The sequence below is a fragment of the Callithrix jacchus genome, chromosome 13, assembly GCF_049354715.1.
Source record: "Callithrix jacchus isolate 240 chromosome 13, calJac240_pri, whole genome shotgun sequence".
NCBI classification, from domain to species: domain Eukaryota; kingdom Metazoa; phylum Chordata; class Mammalia; order Primates; family Cebidae; genus Callithrix; species Callithrix jacchus.
In genome coordinates, this window is record NC_133514.1 from 74,306,757 (window position 1) to 74,325,329 (window position 18,573).

At 36.6% G+C, this 18,573-nt stretch overlaps 1 protein-coding gene across 2 annotated transcripts in view; it reads right to left on the reverse strand.

Moving 5' to 3' along the window:
- The window catches only part of DSC1 (desmocollin 1), a 30,263-nt gene extending 13,366 nt beyond the window's left edge, over positions 1-16,897 (reverse strand). For both annotated transcript variants that reach the window (XM_035270795.3, XM_003734632.6), the window contains exons 1-8: positions 16,717-16,897; positions 13,666-13,750; positions 11,515-11,717; positions 10,206-10,325; positions 8,968-9,123; positions 4,453-4,597; positions 3,276-3,442; positions 436-570 (exon numbers count right to left, since the gene is read on the reverse strand). In XM_035270795.3, coding sequence (XP_035126686.3) covers positions 436-570; positions 3,276-3,442; positions 4,453-4,597; positions 8,968-9,123; positions 10,206-10,325; positions 11,515-11,717; positions 13,666-13,750; positions 16,717-16,779 — 1,074 coding nt within the window. In that variant the 5' untranslated portion in view covers positions 16,780-16,897. The remainder of the gene's footprint in view (positions 1-435; positions 571-3,275; positions 3,443-4,452; positions 4,598-8,967; positions 9,124-10,205; positions 10,326-11,514; positions 11,718-13,665; positions 13,751-16,716) is intronic.
- Positions 16,898-18,573: the final 1,676 nt, after the last annotated feature.

Genomic DNA, 18,573 nt, shown 5'->3' on the forward strand with positions numbered 1-18,573 from the left:
TACAGGAAGAGCTTGTTTGGAGTTGTGAGCCAGCCTGTACTATGGTCTCCATAGGCTAGCTCCTTATTCATCTTAAGAAGCTGAAATGTAAAGGACATCAGAGAGAGTGCCTCTTCTCCTTCACCCTATAAAAACAATTTAATGACAAGGAATCTGATACTAGAGCTTAACATCAAAAAAAAAAAATGTTGAACACATGAGCTACATCTAAGGCTAAGAAGCTCTTCGGTAGCCAAGAGCATGGTTATTTTCCTAGCATCCAGAAATAACCGGTAATTCAATGATTTTTACAGAAATCATATTTTTCTCCCTATGTTATTTGTAAGTATTAGCCATTTTAATTAAACTGTGTGATCTCACAGAGCTACTGAATTCTAGATATGTGTTTTGAAAAAGTAGATGAATCCAGATGAATGAATAGAGAGGTATACTCACAGAAGTTTCTGTGAAAAATGGTGAATTGTCATTCTCATCCTCAAGTGAAATAGTAATTGTTCCTGTATTAAATAAACCGAAAGGTTGACCACCCATGTCTCGCACTTCCATTATTAACTGGTAAATATCACATTTCTGAAAAAAAGATAAGTACATTGATGAACGCTTTTATTTCCTATAACTTGTAATTCTCAACACTGTTTAGTCATGATTATCATACAAATATTCTTTTTGTATGAAGTTTTATTTTAAAAAATCATAAATACAAGCACAGAATAAGACATGAGCTGATCAGTACAATGGGAAGATTATGTGTTTAATATAACATTTCAAAATGTAAAGCTGCTTTATTTATATTTGCCAAAACTTGAAAGCAACCAATATGTCCTTCAGTAGGTAAATGGATAAATAAATTGGTACATCCAGAGAATGGAATATTACTCAGTGCTAAAAAGAAATGAGCTATCATGACTTAAAAGGACATGAAAAAAAATTAAATTGCATATTACTAAATGAAAGAAGCCAGTCTGAAAAGGCTACATACTATATGATTCTAACTAACATTCCTAAAAACGGCAAAACTATAGTGACAGTAAAAATACCGGTGGTTCCATGAACTTCATATGGAACCAAAAGAGAGCCCACATAGCCAAGTCAATTCTAAGCAAAAAGAACACAGCCGGCAGCATTACACTACCGGATTTCCAACTATACTACAAGGCTGCAGTAATCAAAACAGCATGGTACTAGTACCAAAACAGAGATATAGACCAATGGAACAAAACAGAGGCATCGGAGGTAACACAACATATCTACAACCATACAATCTTTGAAAAACCTGACAAAAACAAGCAATGGGGAAAGGATTCCCTGTTTAATAAACGGTGTTGGGAAAACTGGCTAGCCATATGCAGAAAGCAGAAACTGGACCCCTTCCTGACACCTTACACTAAAATTAACTCCAGATGGATTAAAGACTTAAACATAAGACCTGGCACGATAAAAACCCTAGAAGAAAATCTAGGCAAAACCATCCAGGACATAGGAGTAGGAAGGACTTCATGAACAAAACACCAAAAGCATTGGCAACAAAAGCCAAAATATACAAATGAGACCTAATCAAACTCCACAGCTTCTGCACAGCAAAAGAAACAGGCACTAGAGTGAATCGGCAACCAACAGAATGGGAAAAAATTTTTGCAGTTTACCCACCTGACAAAGGGCTGATATCCAGAATTTACAAAGAACTCAAACAGATTTACAGGAAAAAAAAAACAAACAAGCCCATTCAAAAATGGGCAAAGGATATGAACAGACACTTCACAAAAGAAGACATATATGAGGCCAACAATCATATGAAAAAATGCTCATCATCACTGGTCATTAGAGAGATGCAAATCAAAACCACATTGAGATACCATCTCATGCCAGTTAGAATGGCGATCATTAAAAAATCTGGAGACAACAGATGCTGGAGAGGATGTGGAGAAACAGGAACACTTTTACACTGTTGGTGGGAGTGTAAATTAGTTCAACCATTGTGGAAGACTGTGTGGCGATTCCTCAAGGCCTTAGAAATAGAAATTCCATTTGACCCAGCAATCCCATTACTGGGTATATATCCAAAGGACTACAAATCGTTCTACTATAAGGACACATGCACATGAATGTTCACTGCAGCACTGTTTACAATAGCAAAGACCTGGAACCAACCCAAATGCCCATCGATGATAGACTGGATTCGGAAAATGTGGCACATATACACCATGGAATATTATGCAGCAATCAGAAATGATGAGTTTGTGTCATTTGTAGGGACATGGATGAATCTGGAGAACATCATTCTCAGCAAACTGACACGAGAACAGAAAATGAAACACCACATATTCTCACTCATAGGCAGGTGATGAAAAATGAGAACACATGGACATAGGGAGGGGAGTACTAAACACTGGGGTCTATTGGGGGGAAAAGGGGAGGGCCAGTGTGGGGTGGGGGGAGCTGGGGAGGGATAGCCTGGGGAGAAATGCCAAATGTGGGTGAAGGGGAGAAAGAAAGCAAAGCACCCTGCCATGTGTGTACCTATGCAACTGTCTTGCATGTTCTGCACATGTACCCCAAAACCTAAAATGCAATAAAAAATTTAAAATAAAATACCCGTGGTTGCCAGGAGTTAAGAGGGAAGAAGGCATCAATAGGAGAAGCACAATAATCCTCAATAGGAGAATTTTTAGGGTAGTGAAACCACTCTGGATGATACTATTATGATGGATGCATGTCTTTATACATTTGTTCAAACTCATAGACTATATAGCATCAAGAGTGAACCACAAGGTGAAAACGATGGAATTTGGGTAATAATGATGTGTGAATATAAGTTTATGGATTGCATCAAACATACCACTGTGTGGCTGGATGTTGATAGCAGGAAAGTTTAAGTGTGTGGGAGTGGCGGATAGGGAGTGGATGGGAACCATCTGTACTTTCTACTAAATTTTGCTGTGAACCCAAAGCTGCTATAATGAAGTCTATTAATTTTAAAAGTTAAGCATATTGGAGTCAGATAAAATATTTTTTAAAAACAAAAATAAAATAAATGTAGAACAACTTAATCATCAACAGATCAAATCAGGTTAACGATCTCAAGCGAGACCCTGTCTAATGTATGGTACTTTCCCAACAGCTCTGTAAAGGACAGAGGACATCTCCAGAGACGCCCTAACCACAGCCTACAGAAGCATGCTGAGAAAGAAGGCCAGAGAGGCCATATTGCAACTTCTCTTGGGAGTTCTAAGTCTAAATGTACTTTAATGACTGGAAAGTTAATTAATCATCATTACTTCTCTATCCAGTAAAGGTGTAGTTGTGGTGATGACACCGGTGTCTGGATGTACGGAGAAATGCTTTGGATGATCTGGGATTTGTTGTAAGATTTTATATTTCAGACGAGTATGGAGAGTGTCAGGTTCGTCAAGGTCTATGGCAGTCACTTGTCCCACTGAAGTTCCTGTTTAGATAAATTCAAAACTGTCAAAAATTTCTACTTATATAATTGAAATATAAACAAAATAAAATCAAGGCATTGCTGTAGCAAATTCTCCCCCAGTTGAGAAATGTGAAACTGTTCTCGAAAATGTCTTCAAGTTTCCCTTACTCGGGAACTTCAATTAGGTGGCTCCTGTGAATAACCTGATTTGTATTCTATATATGTGAAAACAGTTCCCACACTACCTTTAGAAACAGTAGTTCTGAAATTCTTTCTCTCTATGTTCATGGACTATTTTTAAATTAAATGTAATTTAATTTTAGATTTGAGGGTACACATGCAGGCTTATCTGTTAAAAAATATTCCTTGGCACCATAAAATAGACATTCCTGTAAATATTGTTAAATCACTCTTTTTTGAGTATTTTCCTTGCTTAGAAGAAAAGGTTGAATTTTTCCTACATTTAGGCTTCTCCATATTCATAGATAAATGACAATTTTAAAAAAAAAAACACTGAATGAATGATGAAAAAAATAACATCTTATTTTGCTGGAAAAAAAAAGTGATCCCTGGTTCACTCATAACTCCCCTGTAATATTCTGTATGAATTTCTGGGTATAGTCCATTTTACACCAAACAATGACTTTTCCCAATGACAAAACTGAGCAACAATTCCTTCACTCCAGACTTTCTAAGCATGTATTTGTAAACCAAACATCAGCTTCAGCAACAACTCCACCTTGGGGAGAACGGACTCAAATAAATGCTGCCAGAATTATAAAATCATGATATAAAAGGGAAAATGTATAATATTTTATCTTATGAATATGCTTAAATTTAAGAAAATTTGCTCAGTCATTTGCGACCCTTAACAGCAATGTCATATAACATCAATTCCTAATGGGAAAAAAATGTGTGTGTAATCAGAAATACCAGAAAAAGGATAAAATGCAATGATTAAAGGTAAACATCTTTAATACTTATGAAGTGTCAAATAATCTTCCTCATACTACTATAAAATGTGAACTTACCAGTTCGGCAATTTTCAGGTACAGTAAAGACAGTCAGTTTGTTTTCAAAATATGGGGCATTATCATTATCATCTTCAATTTTGATGATCAAGGGGAGTGGATATTCTGGGGCATAGCCATCTGCGGTTGTTGCATAGCCATATAGCTGAAAGAAAGAAAAGTACTATCAATGTACTCGCAAATGACAAATTATGCACAAAAGTAAGCCTAGCAGTGGGGGGAAATGTAACTAAAAAACAATTATGCCCAAAGATCCGTAACTAAGAAGTGATGCAGTGGAGAGATAACACACAGATGCAGTCTCTCTGCCTGCCATGTGGTTTCAATCCCCTCTTGGCGCTATTTCTCATTATTCCCACAATCTAAGCACCATGTACTCCAGGTGTTCCCTGAATTAACTGTACATGGTTTCACTTGTTAGAGTGCATGTAGATTTCCCCCAGTTATTTTATTAACAAGTATTTTTAAAGTTCCTAAAAATACAATTCTATTTATGTCTATATTTTATATATATATGCAAATAAAAAGACATCACAACTTCTTCAGAATAATTCAGTTCTAAGTACTTTACCTATATTTTCTCATTTTTCTGTTGTAAGCATGTATTTCTTCACAATAAAAATGTTAATAGAAGCATATACATATGAGAAACTCCATTTCAAAATGAACACTTTGTTCTCAACAGCCAGTATTTAATCACCTTTCCCTTTAAACTCCAAATTATTCCTGCACTTTCCTCATGTGGTTTGTGCATAGTAAGTTTCAGTAAATAGTTGTTGAATGGATTTTCATCACTTATGGGACCAGCTAAACCTACTTAAAGTAAATTCTGTATTAATACAGTACTTACCACACAACTCTTCTAATTTTCTCTACTGTAACCATTTCTAAATGAAATAGGATTAAAATTCCAGGAATTAAACTCTTCTCTCTCTCTCATGAGCCTTAACAGTCAGTTGCTGAGTTCTAGAGATTATGGCATTTGTGTGTCTCTCACGCATGTTCTCTTTTCTGTTCTCACTGCTATCATCTTCATGTGACTCCAAATGCATTCTACCTGTTGACTCACCAACTTTGCTGCAGTTGTTCTGATATTCCCTGTGCCTATCTATGTAGCCTCAGAAGTCTAATTTTATTTTCATAAAGCACAATTTCAACTATGATACTCCTTAATCAGACTTGTCTATGACTTACCCACTAGCTGCTAAAGTAACCACAAAATCCTAATTATTGTGTTAAAAGGTGATATTTCATGTTCGCTGATCATGCTAACCTGGAAAGGAAAGAATTTACACTCCAAACTCAGGGATAGAGTGTATTAAAATAATCATCTATGTTCTCTCTGCCCTCTTACTCACTTTTTCCCCAAATAACTTCCAGGTGGTATTTTTAGTAATAAAACTTATATTATAACTTCCATCAGTCTATATCTTTTTTATCATTAATTCTATATCTTTTTTATCATTAATTCTAAATTCAGGGGAGGAATACAGTAATATATCATTACCACCTCACCATATCATCACCACCACCACCATCATCACCACTACCACCAGCATCACCAACACCACCATTACTACCACCCCCACAAGCACCACCATCATCACCACACTACCATCACCACCATGATCATCATGATCATCATTACTATCACTGCCACCACCACCACCACCACCATCATCATCATCAATACTATTACCATCACCACTACCACCACCACTACCATCATTACTACCACCATCAGAAGCAGCAACATCATCACACTACCATTACCACCTCACCACCATCATCATTACCACCACTACCACTACCACCACCATCACCACCATCATCATCACCATACTACCATCACCACCACCACCATCATCACCACACTACCATCACTACCATCCCCACTGTTATCATGATCATCACCACTACCACCACCACCGTCATCACTACTATTACCATCACCACCACTACCACCATCACCACCATCACTGTCTCTGTTATTACCATCACCACCACCACCACTACTGCCATCATTACCACCATCAGCAGCAGCAGCAACACCATCACCACACTACCATCACTACCATCATCATTATCACTACTACCACCACCACCATCATCATCACCACCACTAACACTATTACCATCACTATCATCACCACCACCATCACCACTACCACTATTACCATCACTATCATCACCACCACCATCACCACTACCACTATTACCATCACTATCATCACCACCAACATCATCATCACAACACTACCATCACCACCATTATCATCATTATCATCACCACTACCACTACCACCACCATCACCACCAACATCATCATCACCATGCTACCATCACTACCATCACCACAATCATCATTATCACCACTACCACTGCCACTGCCACCATCACCACCACCACCACCATCATCACTACTACCACTATCACCTTACCACCATCACCATTACCACCACATCAACATAACCACCACCGCCATCATCACCACCACCACCATCACCACTACCATCATCAGCACTACTACCACTATTACTATTATCACCACCATCATCATCATCACAACCAGCACATCCAGATGTCAACACTACTCACCCTTCCTAACAATCCTTCCCTTTCTCTTCATATAGATGATGTGAATTTTTATTCCTTATAATGCTGCCATTTTGAGATATTGGCTGGAGAAAACTATAAAGTTGTAACTTATTTTAAACTATAAACTATTCTCTCCTTTTTCCTCTGGCAATGATCACAGTAAGAAGCAAAGATCGAAAGCCGGTTGGCAAACAGAATCCTATCAAATAATTCCTCAGCAAAATTGAAAATGAAGTGGGCATTGCAGCATACAGAGTAGGCAGCTTTTTATTTCTCCTCAAGAGTGACTTCTAGTGTTAGATCTTTTCTCTAGTAAGAAACTGTAAAAATGGCAGAGAACTTAGATACTTTCTATCAATTATTTATTTGTTAATGAATAGAAAGTTCAAAATGATTGCAATGGTGCTTAGCTTACTGCTCTTGTAAGAACTTGCATACACTATTTTTTAAAGTAAAAATGTGTTATATTATTAGAAGTAAAGTATGTTTATTCTAGAGAAATTGGAAGGTAACATAAAATTATAAAGAAAATATGCCATTATAATCTCACCATTAATTTTGTATGTAATAATGAAACATCTAAAGTGGAACATTTATATATATATATGTATATACATATATATATATATACACACCCACACACACATATGTGTATATACATAATATGTTCATATGTATGTGTGTGTATATATACATATATATATAGTTTCAAATTTTCACTATCTTATAGAGTGCTTGGAGAATATCCTTAGAATAGAATCTAATCTCTTTAGGATGAATTCTAAAGTCTTTCCCTCTCTGGTTTTTATTTACATCCCTAGCTTCATATTTCACATTCTTCCTTAGCTTCAAACTACACTCCAGCCAGGGTTTGTTGTTGTTGATTTCTTTTTAACAAGTAAATATTTCCATTGCTGATGAATCTGCTTGGAACATGCATCTACCACTCCCCCTCCCCACAATTGTTAACTTCTTTCATAGCTGCCTTGAGGTGGCCACCAGCTACTACTCATTCTCCAGATGTCTGCTACGATATTACTCTCTGAACTGCACAGGTATGAGATAAGTTTGTTATATATGCTCCTTTAGCAAAGAACTTTATTATAGTCTTTTACAATTCAAGACAATAAGTGTTTAATTAATTTTATTCACCACCATTCCAAAAGCCTACTATAAATTTCATGTTTCATCAGATGAAACATGAGAACACCAAAGAATTACATAAAATTAACAGAAACAAAATGATTTAATTATCAGAAGAATGAGAATTGTCTTGACTTTGGGTAGAATAAGATAGAATCAAATGAATCGGTAAATTTGTTCTGGGTTACCAACAAAGTAAAATGGTACTAAGGGATCCCAATGCTGAAGAATAGTGAGAGAAAAGAATAAAACACACACACACACACACACACACACACACACACACACACACACAGCTATGTAAGGGGCTAAGTGGATCCAACACTTACACATTTAAGATCACCTTGGATGACTGGGTCCCATCCCAGACCAATTAAATCAGAATATCTGGGCATGCGTCCAAGCATCAGTATTTTTTCTCAAGTTCTCGTGTGACTTATAATGTACAGCCAGGCTTGAGAATAATTGAGCTATTTTATTATAGATAACTTTAAACTCAATGAAACTCTTTGTCATTTCTCTGGGATTACAGACCAAAATAAGTCCTTTAAAATTCTATCATTACGTTTTCTATACCTTCTCCCGCTCTACTTCTCTTATTATATCTACTGTTTTTCCTCATCAATGATAAACAGAAATTTAAAGTTATATGCATATTAATATCTTAAATATTAAATCAAATAATTTATTATAATATGTAAACAAGCATAATTGAAAATATTACTAAGCGAGTAATAAAGACATAATTCTGAAGAAATATTTTAATAATCCTACCGCAAACTGTTGATATTGCTCACGGTCAATGCTTCTTGTACAAAAGATATCCCCAGTGTCTCTCTCTATGTAAAACAAGTTGTAGGGTTCTTTGTCCACGCCTGGTCCACTTATGGAATAAAAGATGGTGTAATTCTGTGCAGTGTCAGATTGGATCTGCAGTAATAATTCAGGAATAGAACAAATATGTCACGATAAATATTTTCAACCTAACCTCTTGTGATGGTTCATTTTTTATCACTAGCCCTCTTTCCTACTCTCCTATTCTTTCTTTCTTCTGCTTACGTGTCCATTATCTCCCATGTTTCCAAATTTTTGTTTGCATTTTGCATTGTGCAAAGTCACAAATTCTGTCACTTATTTGATCTCAAGGTTTTTGTCATTTGTATATCTACGAAATTTGTAGAGTAATACACCTTTTCAATTCTTATTTACTTATTCTTATCTTTATGTAAATAACAGTAACAGTTTCAGTGATTTTAAATTCTTTGGAAATAAATATTATGTGATTAATAAAACTAGAAGCAATGCAACTTTTCTTCCACAATTAATTCCTCAAAAATTACAAAATTTTAGCTGGGCGCAGTGGCTCACGCTTGTAATCCCAACACTTTGGGAGGCCTAGGAGGGCAAATCACCTGAGGTCAGGAGTTCAAGACCAGTCTGGCCAACATCTCTACCAAAAATGCAAAAATTAGCCATGGTGGTGGGTGCCTGTAATCCCAGCTACTTGGGAGGGTGAGCAAGAGGATTGCTTGATTTCAGGAGGTGAAGGTTGCAGTCAGCCGAGTTAGTGCCACTGCACTCCAAAATTTCAAAACTGTTCTGTTTGCATTCCAGCTATGTGGTAGTGAGGCTTACTTAGTAACAGAAATACAGGCCATATTTATAAAAAACAAGTGTTAGTTTAAGCAAGAGTGGAACTATGCAAAACATGTAGGTGTGCCTTCTGTACATTGGTGTTAACAAGTCTAGCATAATATTTGGGTGAATTTAGATGTAGACTTAAGAGATCAGAAACTCCAAATACAAAACTTCTTTCCAAATTTCTAAATATATTTGTAAGAAAGTAATAAGATATACTAGGTCACTTCTATGGCATCCTAGTTCTGGTGAATGGATGATCATGATTTGTACCATTAGTTTAAAGCTCTGATTCCGTATGCTGTGCAATTCAAATGAAAAGTTTAACAATGAAAAACTCTGACGTATGTAAAATTAAATAAGGTGAAATGCACCTGCTGAATGTGTTGTGGAAATGGACCCAATGAGTTCTCCATCAATGAACATGGAATAGGACCCCATCGTCTCTTGCTGCGCTTGAGGGCTGTGTCTTTGGCATGTCTCTTCTTAGGAGCCTACATTTGACAAGAAACAAAGGAATGTAGTATTGCTTATCATTTTTGGAACTGTGATTTTTGACACGTACATCAACAAGCAGATGTAAGGATTATACATTAGAGTATCATGGATAGTCGCCAAGGCATTTCTATTGATAACAGGCACACACACCGCAGACTGTGTTATGTTCCCCTGTTCTCCCTCTTTCTCTATTTACTCAGTTAACCACCAGGAACTGTATAGAGCATTTGGAAAGATGTCACTTTGAGAAGGTATGGACCCCCCCAAAGTAGATAATTAAGAAATATTTAAGAATCACTTTATTCCACTAGGAGTGGTACAACCAAAATCTTTAAAACCCTTGCTACAGTACAATCATTTATACATCTCTATAAAGACACAGGTCAGCATTTGCTCAAGTATACTTGATTTTATACAATGTGGGGACTCTACAATGTGGATATATAATAACACTTTGTAAGCCTTAAGCGTATTAAGAGGAGTTCTTGTAATTAAATGGAATTTAGTTAGGAAATCTGCTCATAAATGGAATCAGTTATTAACAAATGATTTTATAAGATGAAATTCATTAGGTTGAGTTTGCTGAAAATGGGATGGGAATTCCAGCAACTTTTTCCTTCCTGCTTTCTGAACTGAGCTCTACCACTCACTGCAAGAAAATGAGCCTAGAGTCAAACGTTCAAACCCATCCTGTGGACTGGCCACACCTCCACTCTCTGAAGAGAGGGGCTCCCTCATAGAATTTTTGAGTAAGATGGGAGTAAGCTTTAGACAATCTCTTCTCCTCTTTAAAGAGAGACTCACACCTGCAATCAGTGGGAAGAGAGCCGCACAGGGTGGAGCCCACATCTCCAGCCTGAATCACATTCCGCTGAGTTTTAGACCCGCCCCTGTCTTGCCCTTGCTCCTCAGGTTGGTTTGTTCTTATTGCCAAACCTGAAATTACTATCAGAAAACTTTGATATTCTTACTTTGTTCCCTGTCTACAGAGTCATTTATCTTTATACAAGTTTGTAAATAGTTCTGCCACTCTTTAAAAGTCTAGTTTTTATTTACATTAATTATAAGTGGAAAAGACACATTTCTCATTCAGTAGCACAGATTTTAGTGTGAAAGGAGTATATAACATGAAGGACGCTCATAAGCAGATTACTGTGCAAGGTTGCTTCTGCCCTTGCCTTATACCTTGTTTTCTCTTGCTGACAGTACAACTTCTATTGTTTTTTGTTCCTGTCTCTGACGGTCTGAAAGGAAAATGGAAAAACTTTTCCTTTCAGAAGACAAAATGAGGTCATGTGTTGTGTAAATGGAGCCATCTTCTAGAATTCTGAAGGTAGGGTCACTGGACAGGATTAGGCTGGCTGACTTGAGACACTCCTCCAGATTCACTGCAGGGAAGAAATGTCACAGCAATTTGTCAGATGAAAAAGGAGTAGATCAAGTTTTACAGGAATGACAACCATGAATTAGTGCATGAGAAGCAGAAAATGGGAGGTTACATTTGGAATGTGCTCAGCAAAGTGTGGGGGCCATGAAGATTGAATAGTTAAATTAATGGAGTTATATTTTCCACTACTTTCGCCATGCATTAATTCAAGAAGTAAAATATTTTCTTAGTGTCACTGGTTTTATTCTCTTTTCTTTGAACTCTTAATCATCTTGTGTGTGTGTGTAAATTTATATCTCTGTATACAAACTTAATTTTTTATGTAATAAGTGGTATAACTGTATGATGTCAGTAGATTTGAACTTTTTGAAATAGTTTGATAGTTGAAACTACCTTGCCAAAAATAAGAAAACTAGGTGACTCACACCTGTAATTTCAGCACTTTGAGAGGCTGAGGGAGGTGGGTCACAGGGTCAGGCATTCTAGACCATCCTGGCCAACATGGTGAAACTCCATCTCTACTAAATACAGGTGGCTCATGCCTGTATTCCCAGCACTTTGGGAGTCTGAGGCAGGTGGATCACCTGAGGTCAGGAGTTCAAGACCAGCCTGGCCAACATGGTGAAACTCCGTCTCTACTAAAAATACAAAAATTAGCTGAGCATGGTGGCGGGCACCTGTAATCCCAGCTACTTGGGAGGCTGAGTCAGGAGAATTGCTTGAACGTGGGAGGTGGAGGTTGCAGTGAGCAGAGATAGCATCACTGTATTCCAGCCTGGACAACAGAGCAAGACGTTATCTCAAAAAAATAAATATATAAGTGAGAAGAAAACTAGTCTATTCTTAAGTAATATTTCCTAGTAATATTGCAAATAATCTTTCTATAATATCTTTTGAGGTTTAGTAAGCCTAATGCATTGTGGTCATTACAAATTACTTCCTTTACAGATTCATACTTAATACATTGTGTATTTAATAATTTAAAACATTAAAACACTGAGAAAAACAGCAGCTGGCTTAGAAAGGATTCCATTTCTCTATTCAGTTTGTAATTTTTTTTTTTTTTTGAGACGAAGTTTCACTCTTGTTACCCAGGCTGGAGTGCAATGGCGTGATCTCGGCTCACCACAACCTCTGCCTCCCGGGTTCAGGCAATTCTCCTGCCTCGGCCTCCTGAGTAGCTGGGATTACAGGCACGCAGCACCATGCCCAGCTAATTTTTTTTTTGTTTTTTTTGTATTTTTAGTAGAGACAGGGTTTCACCATGTTGACCAGGATGGTCTCAATTTCTTGACCTTGTGATCCACCTGCCTCGGCCTCCCAAAGTGCTGAGATTACAGGCATGAGCCTCCACACCCGGCCAGTTTGTAATTTTTTACATGTGAACTCAAAGCCAGTGAAAAACCTTGATGAAAAAATGTTGCCTTTGAACTCAAGAACAACCAACTTATGCTTCAGAGATGCCTACGGTACCAAGACCCACCAAAACTTTGATTTTCACAGGCTATTCTGTGAAATATGTCACATTTATTCTTGGTGGGTACTTGTAATCAGGCTTGAGTACAAATTTATTGGAGGTATTTACATTTTGAGACATCCATTTCATGATTAATCAATTAAAGAATCTTGGCTTTGAAATTTTGGCAGCAGATTAGTTTATATAAATTAGAATATGCTCCTGGTTTTGGTGCCTTGCTTTGTTTAATGTAATCCAAGGTAATTTAGTCTTCTAATGTTTGCTAATTTTTTTGGCAAGAGAAGTATACAACTAACTTTGGTATTTTAATTATTTCTAACCACTACCAAAAAATAAGTAGCCTATCATTTATTGTACATACAATTTTAACATCAAGTAGCTACTACATGGCTTTTATCCCAAACTTCACAAGGGCAGCCTGAAGCTAAATGTGGCAAGTTACAACTATGAAATTGTTAGTAGAGTTTCTCACCTTTGCCTACAAGTGTTTCAGCCTGAAGATGAGAAGGAACTCGAAGAGAAATTTTCTGACAAGCATCGCAAAGTAATATTAAAACCTCAAAAAGAGAAAAGATATCAGGAATTACATTTGATCACAAATTTTTATGTTACAGCTTTTTCTTATTAATAAAAATATTGCCAATTTTGGAAACAAATTAATTATTTAATTTTTTAAATTTTTAATATTCACTTTAAAAGGAACCAGCAAAGAGAATAGCTTTAGGGATAACACTGTCATTTAGTATCAATGAAAAAATTAAGAGAATAGTAGTTCTTAGAACCTAACTTGTATCAATGCAAGAAAATATTTCACAAACCATTGACTTTATGTGTAAGTTATACATCTCTAAGACCATTCATAAATGCCTGCCTGATTTTTAGCATGAAGAACATACTTAACTCTAAAATGCATAATTATGTACCTGTACTAATTCTCCAATCATTATTTTTACTGTTTGAAGGTATTGTTTGTTGATGGAGTCTAGCAAATAGTTAAGACTTTTTTAACCTCACAAGAAAATGCCACCCCCACTAAAATTACTGTTCTCAAATCAATTTTCAGACAGACTTGGCCGAAACTTCAAAGTCTAAATGATTTCAGATCACATGACTAGTCTAAAAACAAATATAGGTCAAAATATGAAGAATATCTTTCAAATAGGCAAAGATTTTTAATGAAATTCAAGACCCAGCTATTGTTTTTAAAAGCTAGGCAGTTCAAAGACAAAGATACTATCTGAAAAACAAAAGAAAAGCTATCATTTCAAATATGTCTACAAGTTCACAACATATTTTGTTTCCTTTTCTTGGCATTTTCCATTTGTTTCTCATTATCCAAATTACTGCTTTTTTATTATTTAAAAAGAAGATAGAGTAGAGGTAGATTTCCCAGCAACGTGCAGGTCAATTTTATGAGCAGCTTTTCTCTGAAGATATATTTCTAGAATGATGGAACCCATTATTTGTGAGGAGGAAAGAGAATGGATTAACATCCATATTAAGGATATGCACTTTTTTTCCAGCTTAAATCAAGTCTATCAGATAGATTGTAGCAGTCTAATTAAATAGTTTGTAATTTTATTAATCTCTGTTAATCAGAAATCTAGAATTTAAAAGACCACATTTTATTTCGTTCTAATTTAAAAACTACTTTTTAAAACATGAGACATTCATATATACTTAATTTTTTAAATATGTTCATCCCTAATGCCAAGGAACACACTAAATTATACTCAAATAACTTTCTGAGCATAGACCATACTATTAGTAGTGGTCTAAATATGTAATGTTGAAAGAACATTTTGTAATTAGAATATACATGTGTACATACATATACACACATACACATACATATACACATATACCTGTATATGTATGTGCATGTATATATGTAAATATACACACAGTCACATATTGCTTACATTCTAAGAAATGCAACGTTAGGTGATTTCATCATTTTGTAGACATCATAGAGTATATTTACACACACTTAGAATATATAGTCTACTACACACCTAGGCTATACCTACATGGTATACACCGTGGTATATATATGTTTACCCCATGGTATACATCATGGTACAGCCTAGGTGTGTAGTATATAGTATAGCCTGTTGTTCTTAAGCTACAAACCTATACAGCATGTTCCTCTACCGAGTAATGTAGGCAATTATAAGTATTTGTGTAACTAAACATTTTTAGATATAGAAAAAGAATATCAAAATATAATATAAAAGGTAAAAAATGGTCCACCTATACAGGGCAGCTCCAGTATAATCTATGGGACCAGTTACATATGTAGTCTATCACTGACTGAAGCATCATTATGCAGCATATGACTGTATATGTATATGCAGGTGTACATGCAGATATATAAATGTATGAGACATTCTCATAGGTTATATCCACACTTCTGGTGCCACAGCCATCTTTTTTTCTTCCTGTCCTAGGAGTCCACGCTGATAGTCCTCCCTCTGCAGGCAGAGCCTCTGAAGATTTTTATTCATTAAATACTATTCCAGTCTTCAGGTTAAATCAATTACTAAGTGTCTTAGTGACACCCTTTTAGTCAGTTTCAGGATCAGAAATAAACGAACAGGAAATGAATTATCCAAGAGATATCAGTACAGGGATCAGAAGCAAAAGAAATGTGGGTAGAATCCTTCGGAAAATTTTTACCACATTTTACCAAATTTGTACTAACTCAAGATGGTATCTGAGTTTTCTTCTCCTCAAGCAGCTCCAGAATGAGAAGGTGACCAACAATTCTACATTGTATATTATTTACATGGAGGAAATGTTTGTCCCCATATGTGCCATTTCTAAAAATATAATTTGAAACTAAAATATTTTGCTAAAATGAGCAAAAAGGAAATTCACAGCTCAGAAATGATGGATGGATGTGTGAAATAAGCCCCCTCTCTTCCCACACCACCAAAAAAGAAATAGCACCTTATACACAGTTACAAAGCTATTAAAAACCCAAGTGCAAGCCAAGTTAAGGATATTTTCAATGACTGTCACATTTTTGTTATTTTTCTTAAACTATTCTTTGCTTAAAACTGCTTCATGGGTAAAATTCGAAAAGTCCTGGATAATTTCCATGTTCACCAGAATCCTTTCTCCTTTTTTGTAGCTCAGTAGAACTCAGCATGTTAAATAACATGAGTTTATGTAATCACTGGTAGCAAAAGTAAACCTCAGAACCTTCTGAGCCAAGTGCCTAAGGAATGAATTCATTTCTCTACTCCTTAGAAAAACACCACAGCAGGATGGAAGAGGGATTCCCTTGAAAAATTTTAACACCCTGGCAGTGCGTGCTTGAGAAGTAAGAGAAACACTTTTCACCCGGGATCCCAAGTTTGTCAACTCTTCCCTGAATCTTCCTCAGATCTGTTTTTGTTTTCCCCAATCTCTCTTCTCTGCCTCGCATCCCCACTGCTAGTCTCTCTCAAGCTCAAATTGCAGAGAGGAAGCAGGTAGTAACGTGCTTGAATTCCCTAATCCTTTGGTTGTTACTCACCAGGAGAGAGAAAAGGAGCTGCTTACAGAAGATGCTCCCTGGGGCAGCGGAGGCCACAGCCATCAGAAGCAGTCCCAATGGCCAGGGACAATGGCCAGATAACAAGGCAGCCTGGGATGCACAGGGCAGCTAAGCAGACGCTGGCACTTCGGCAGGATATTCTGCCGCCACTTTGATGCAGCTGAGCTTGGTTTGGAAGAGAGTCAGGAGGTAAGTGATAGGAGGAGGAGCAACAGGAGAATTGCTTTCCCCCTATTCCCTGGCCAGTCTCCTTCCTTCCAGTTCAATTACCTCTAAATGCAAAGAGGTTTTTCCATAAGTGAGGAGGGTGGGGTACAAAACACCCCAAAACCCAGTCAGTAACTCCTCCTCACAGCAGCTTTCAAAATTTATCTTACCACTTAACACATAGACAAAAGCAGGAGGGAACACCCTTCATCCTCAGCTCTCCTCCCTTTCCCCCAGGTTGATGCTGTGAAGTCCTCCCCAGTTATTACCCACTCCCACAGCCTCCCCTCCTTCTTGGCCTTATTAACCTGTCTTGCCCCTGGGTACAAACATAAATTGTGCACAAACGCCATGCAAGGAAGTGATGTCTCCTCGACTGCCATTGGCAAATCGGAGGACCTAAGCATGTGTAATCACACTTATCAGAAGTTATCTCCCATCTAAGCATTTAGGTGTTGTCGGTCCCGTAGAGCATTGTAGTTCTGCCAGAGAGCTGGCATTCCAGTTTAAAGCAGTAACTTCTTAAAGGCATTGTGTGTACTTCCTGTTATCGACTATTCACTGTGGTTGGTCCTCTAGATGTCACAAGGAACTTATCAGAGTGTGAAGACTTCATGAAAGTAAGAGAATAAAGAAGTAGCTAGCATATAATCTTTCTTCTGGCTTTCCTTTTGTTATACATGAAGCCATTGCTTTTTACCCTTATAACTTTTCAAGGACAACTACCATCTTTCAGACCAAGTCTCTAAAATCACTCTATGCACCATAATTACTTGTACATTACATATAGGATATCCTAGCCTAATGGTACAATAAGGCTATCAAATGTAGGTGTTTTTAAACCCTAATGATTATTCTAATAAGAGCTTTAGCATCATTATTCCTATCCCAACTTAGTGAGCTCAGTGACATCAATTGCACTCAATGGCAGTGATGGAAGTTAGGAGAGGAAGATACATATTTTCAAATGTTAAGGTAGAGCCCAGAACCCAGGTTGCTGAGAAGGGAGGAATGAGATTTTCTTCAGCTTATTTGAAAATGGGAACAATTGCTTCTTTATGTAGAGACAAATAATAATGTAACTGCTTCATTAGAATTAGATGCTAGGAAGATTTGGAAAATGAATGACCCATGAGAAAAAACCTACAAGATATCTTGTAATATTTTATTGCTAGTGGTATACCCACTAGTAAACATATTTTGTGACTGCATTGGAATTTGATTTCTTAATCAGAAAATACATTCACTTTAATGGAATATTTTCACATCTAGCACTTTGGGAGAAAAGAATGGGAATATAGAAATAGAAAAACGACTTAGATGTCTATGTGTGAAGCCAAGTGTAATTCTGTCCATGTTTAAGCATAATCATCTAAGTATATATGTAGATAGATAGATATACAGGCAAATAGATAGATAGTCATATAGCTTAAATGATTCAAAGATAAATTCTCTGACCCTACAAATTAGAAAGACATTTTTCAGCTAATGAAGTTATCATTACCTCTTTCTATAATATGATATTCTCCACCGAACTAGGAAAATATAGAAAAGCAAAATTAAATTGGTGTTACTGAAAAAAAATGGCATATATTTGTTGGATGAAGAGATTCCAGGCACTGCTAAATT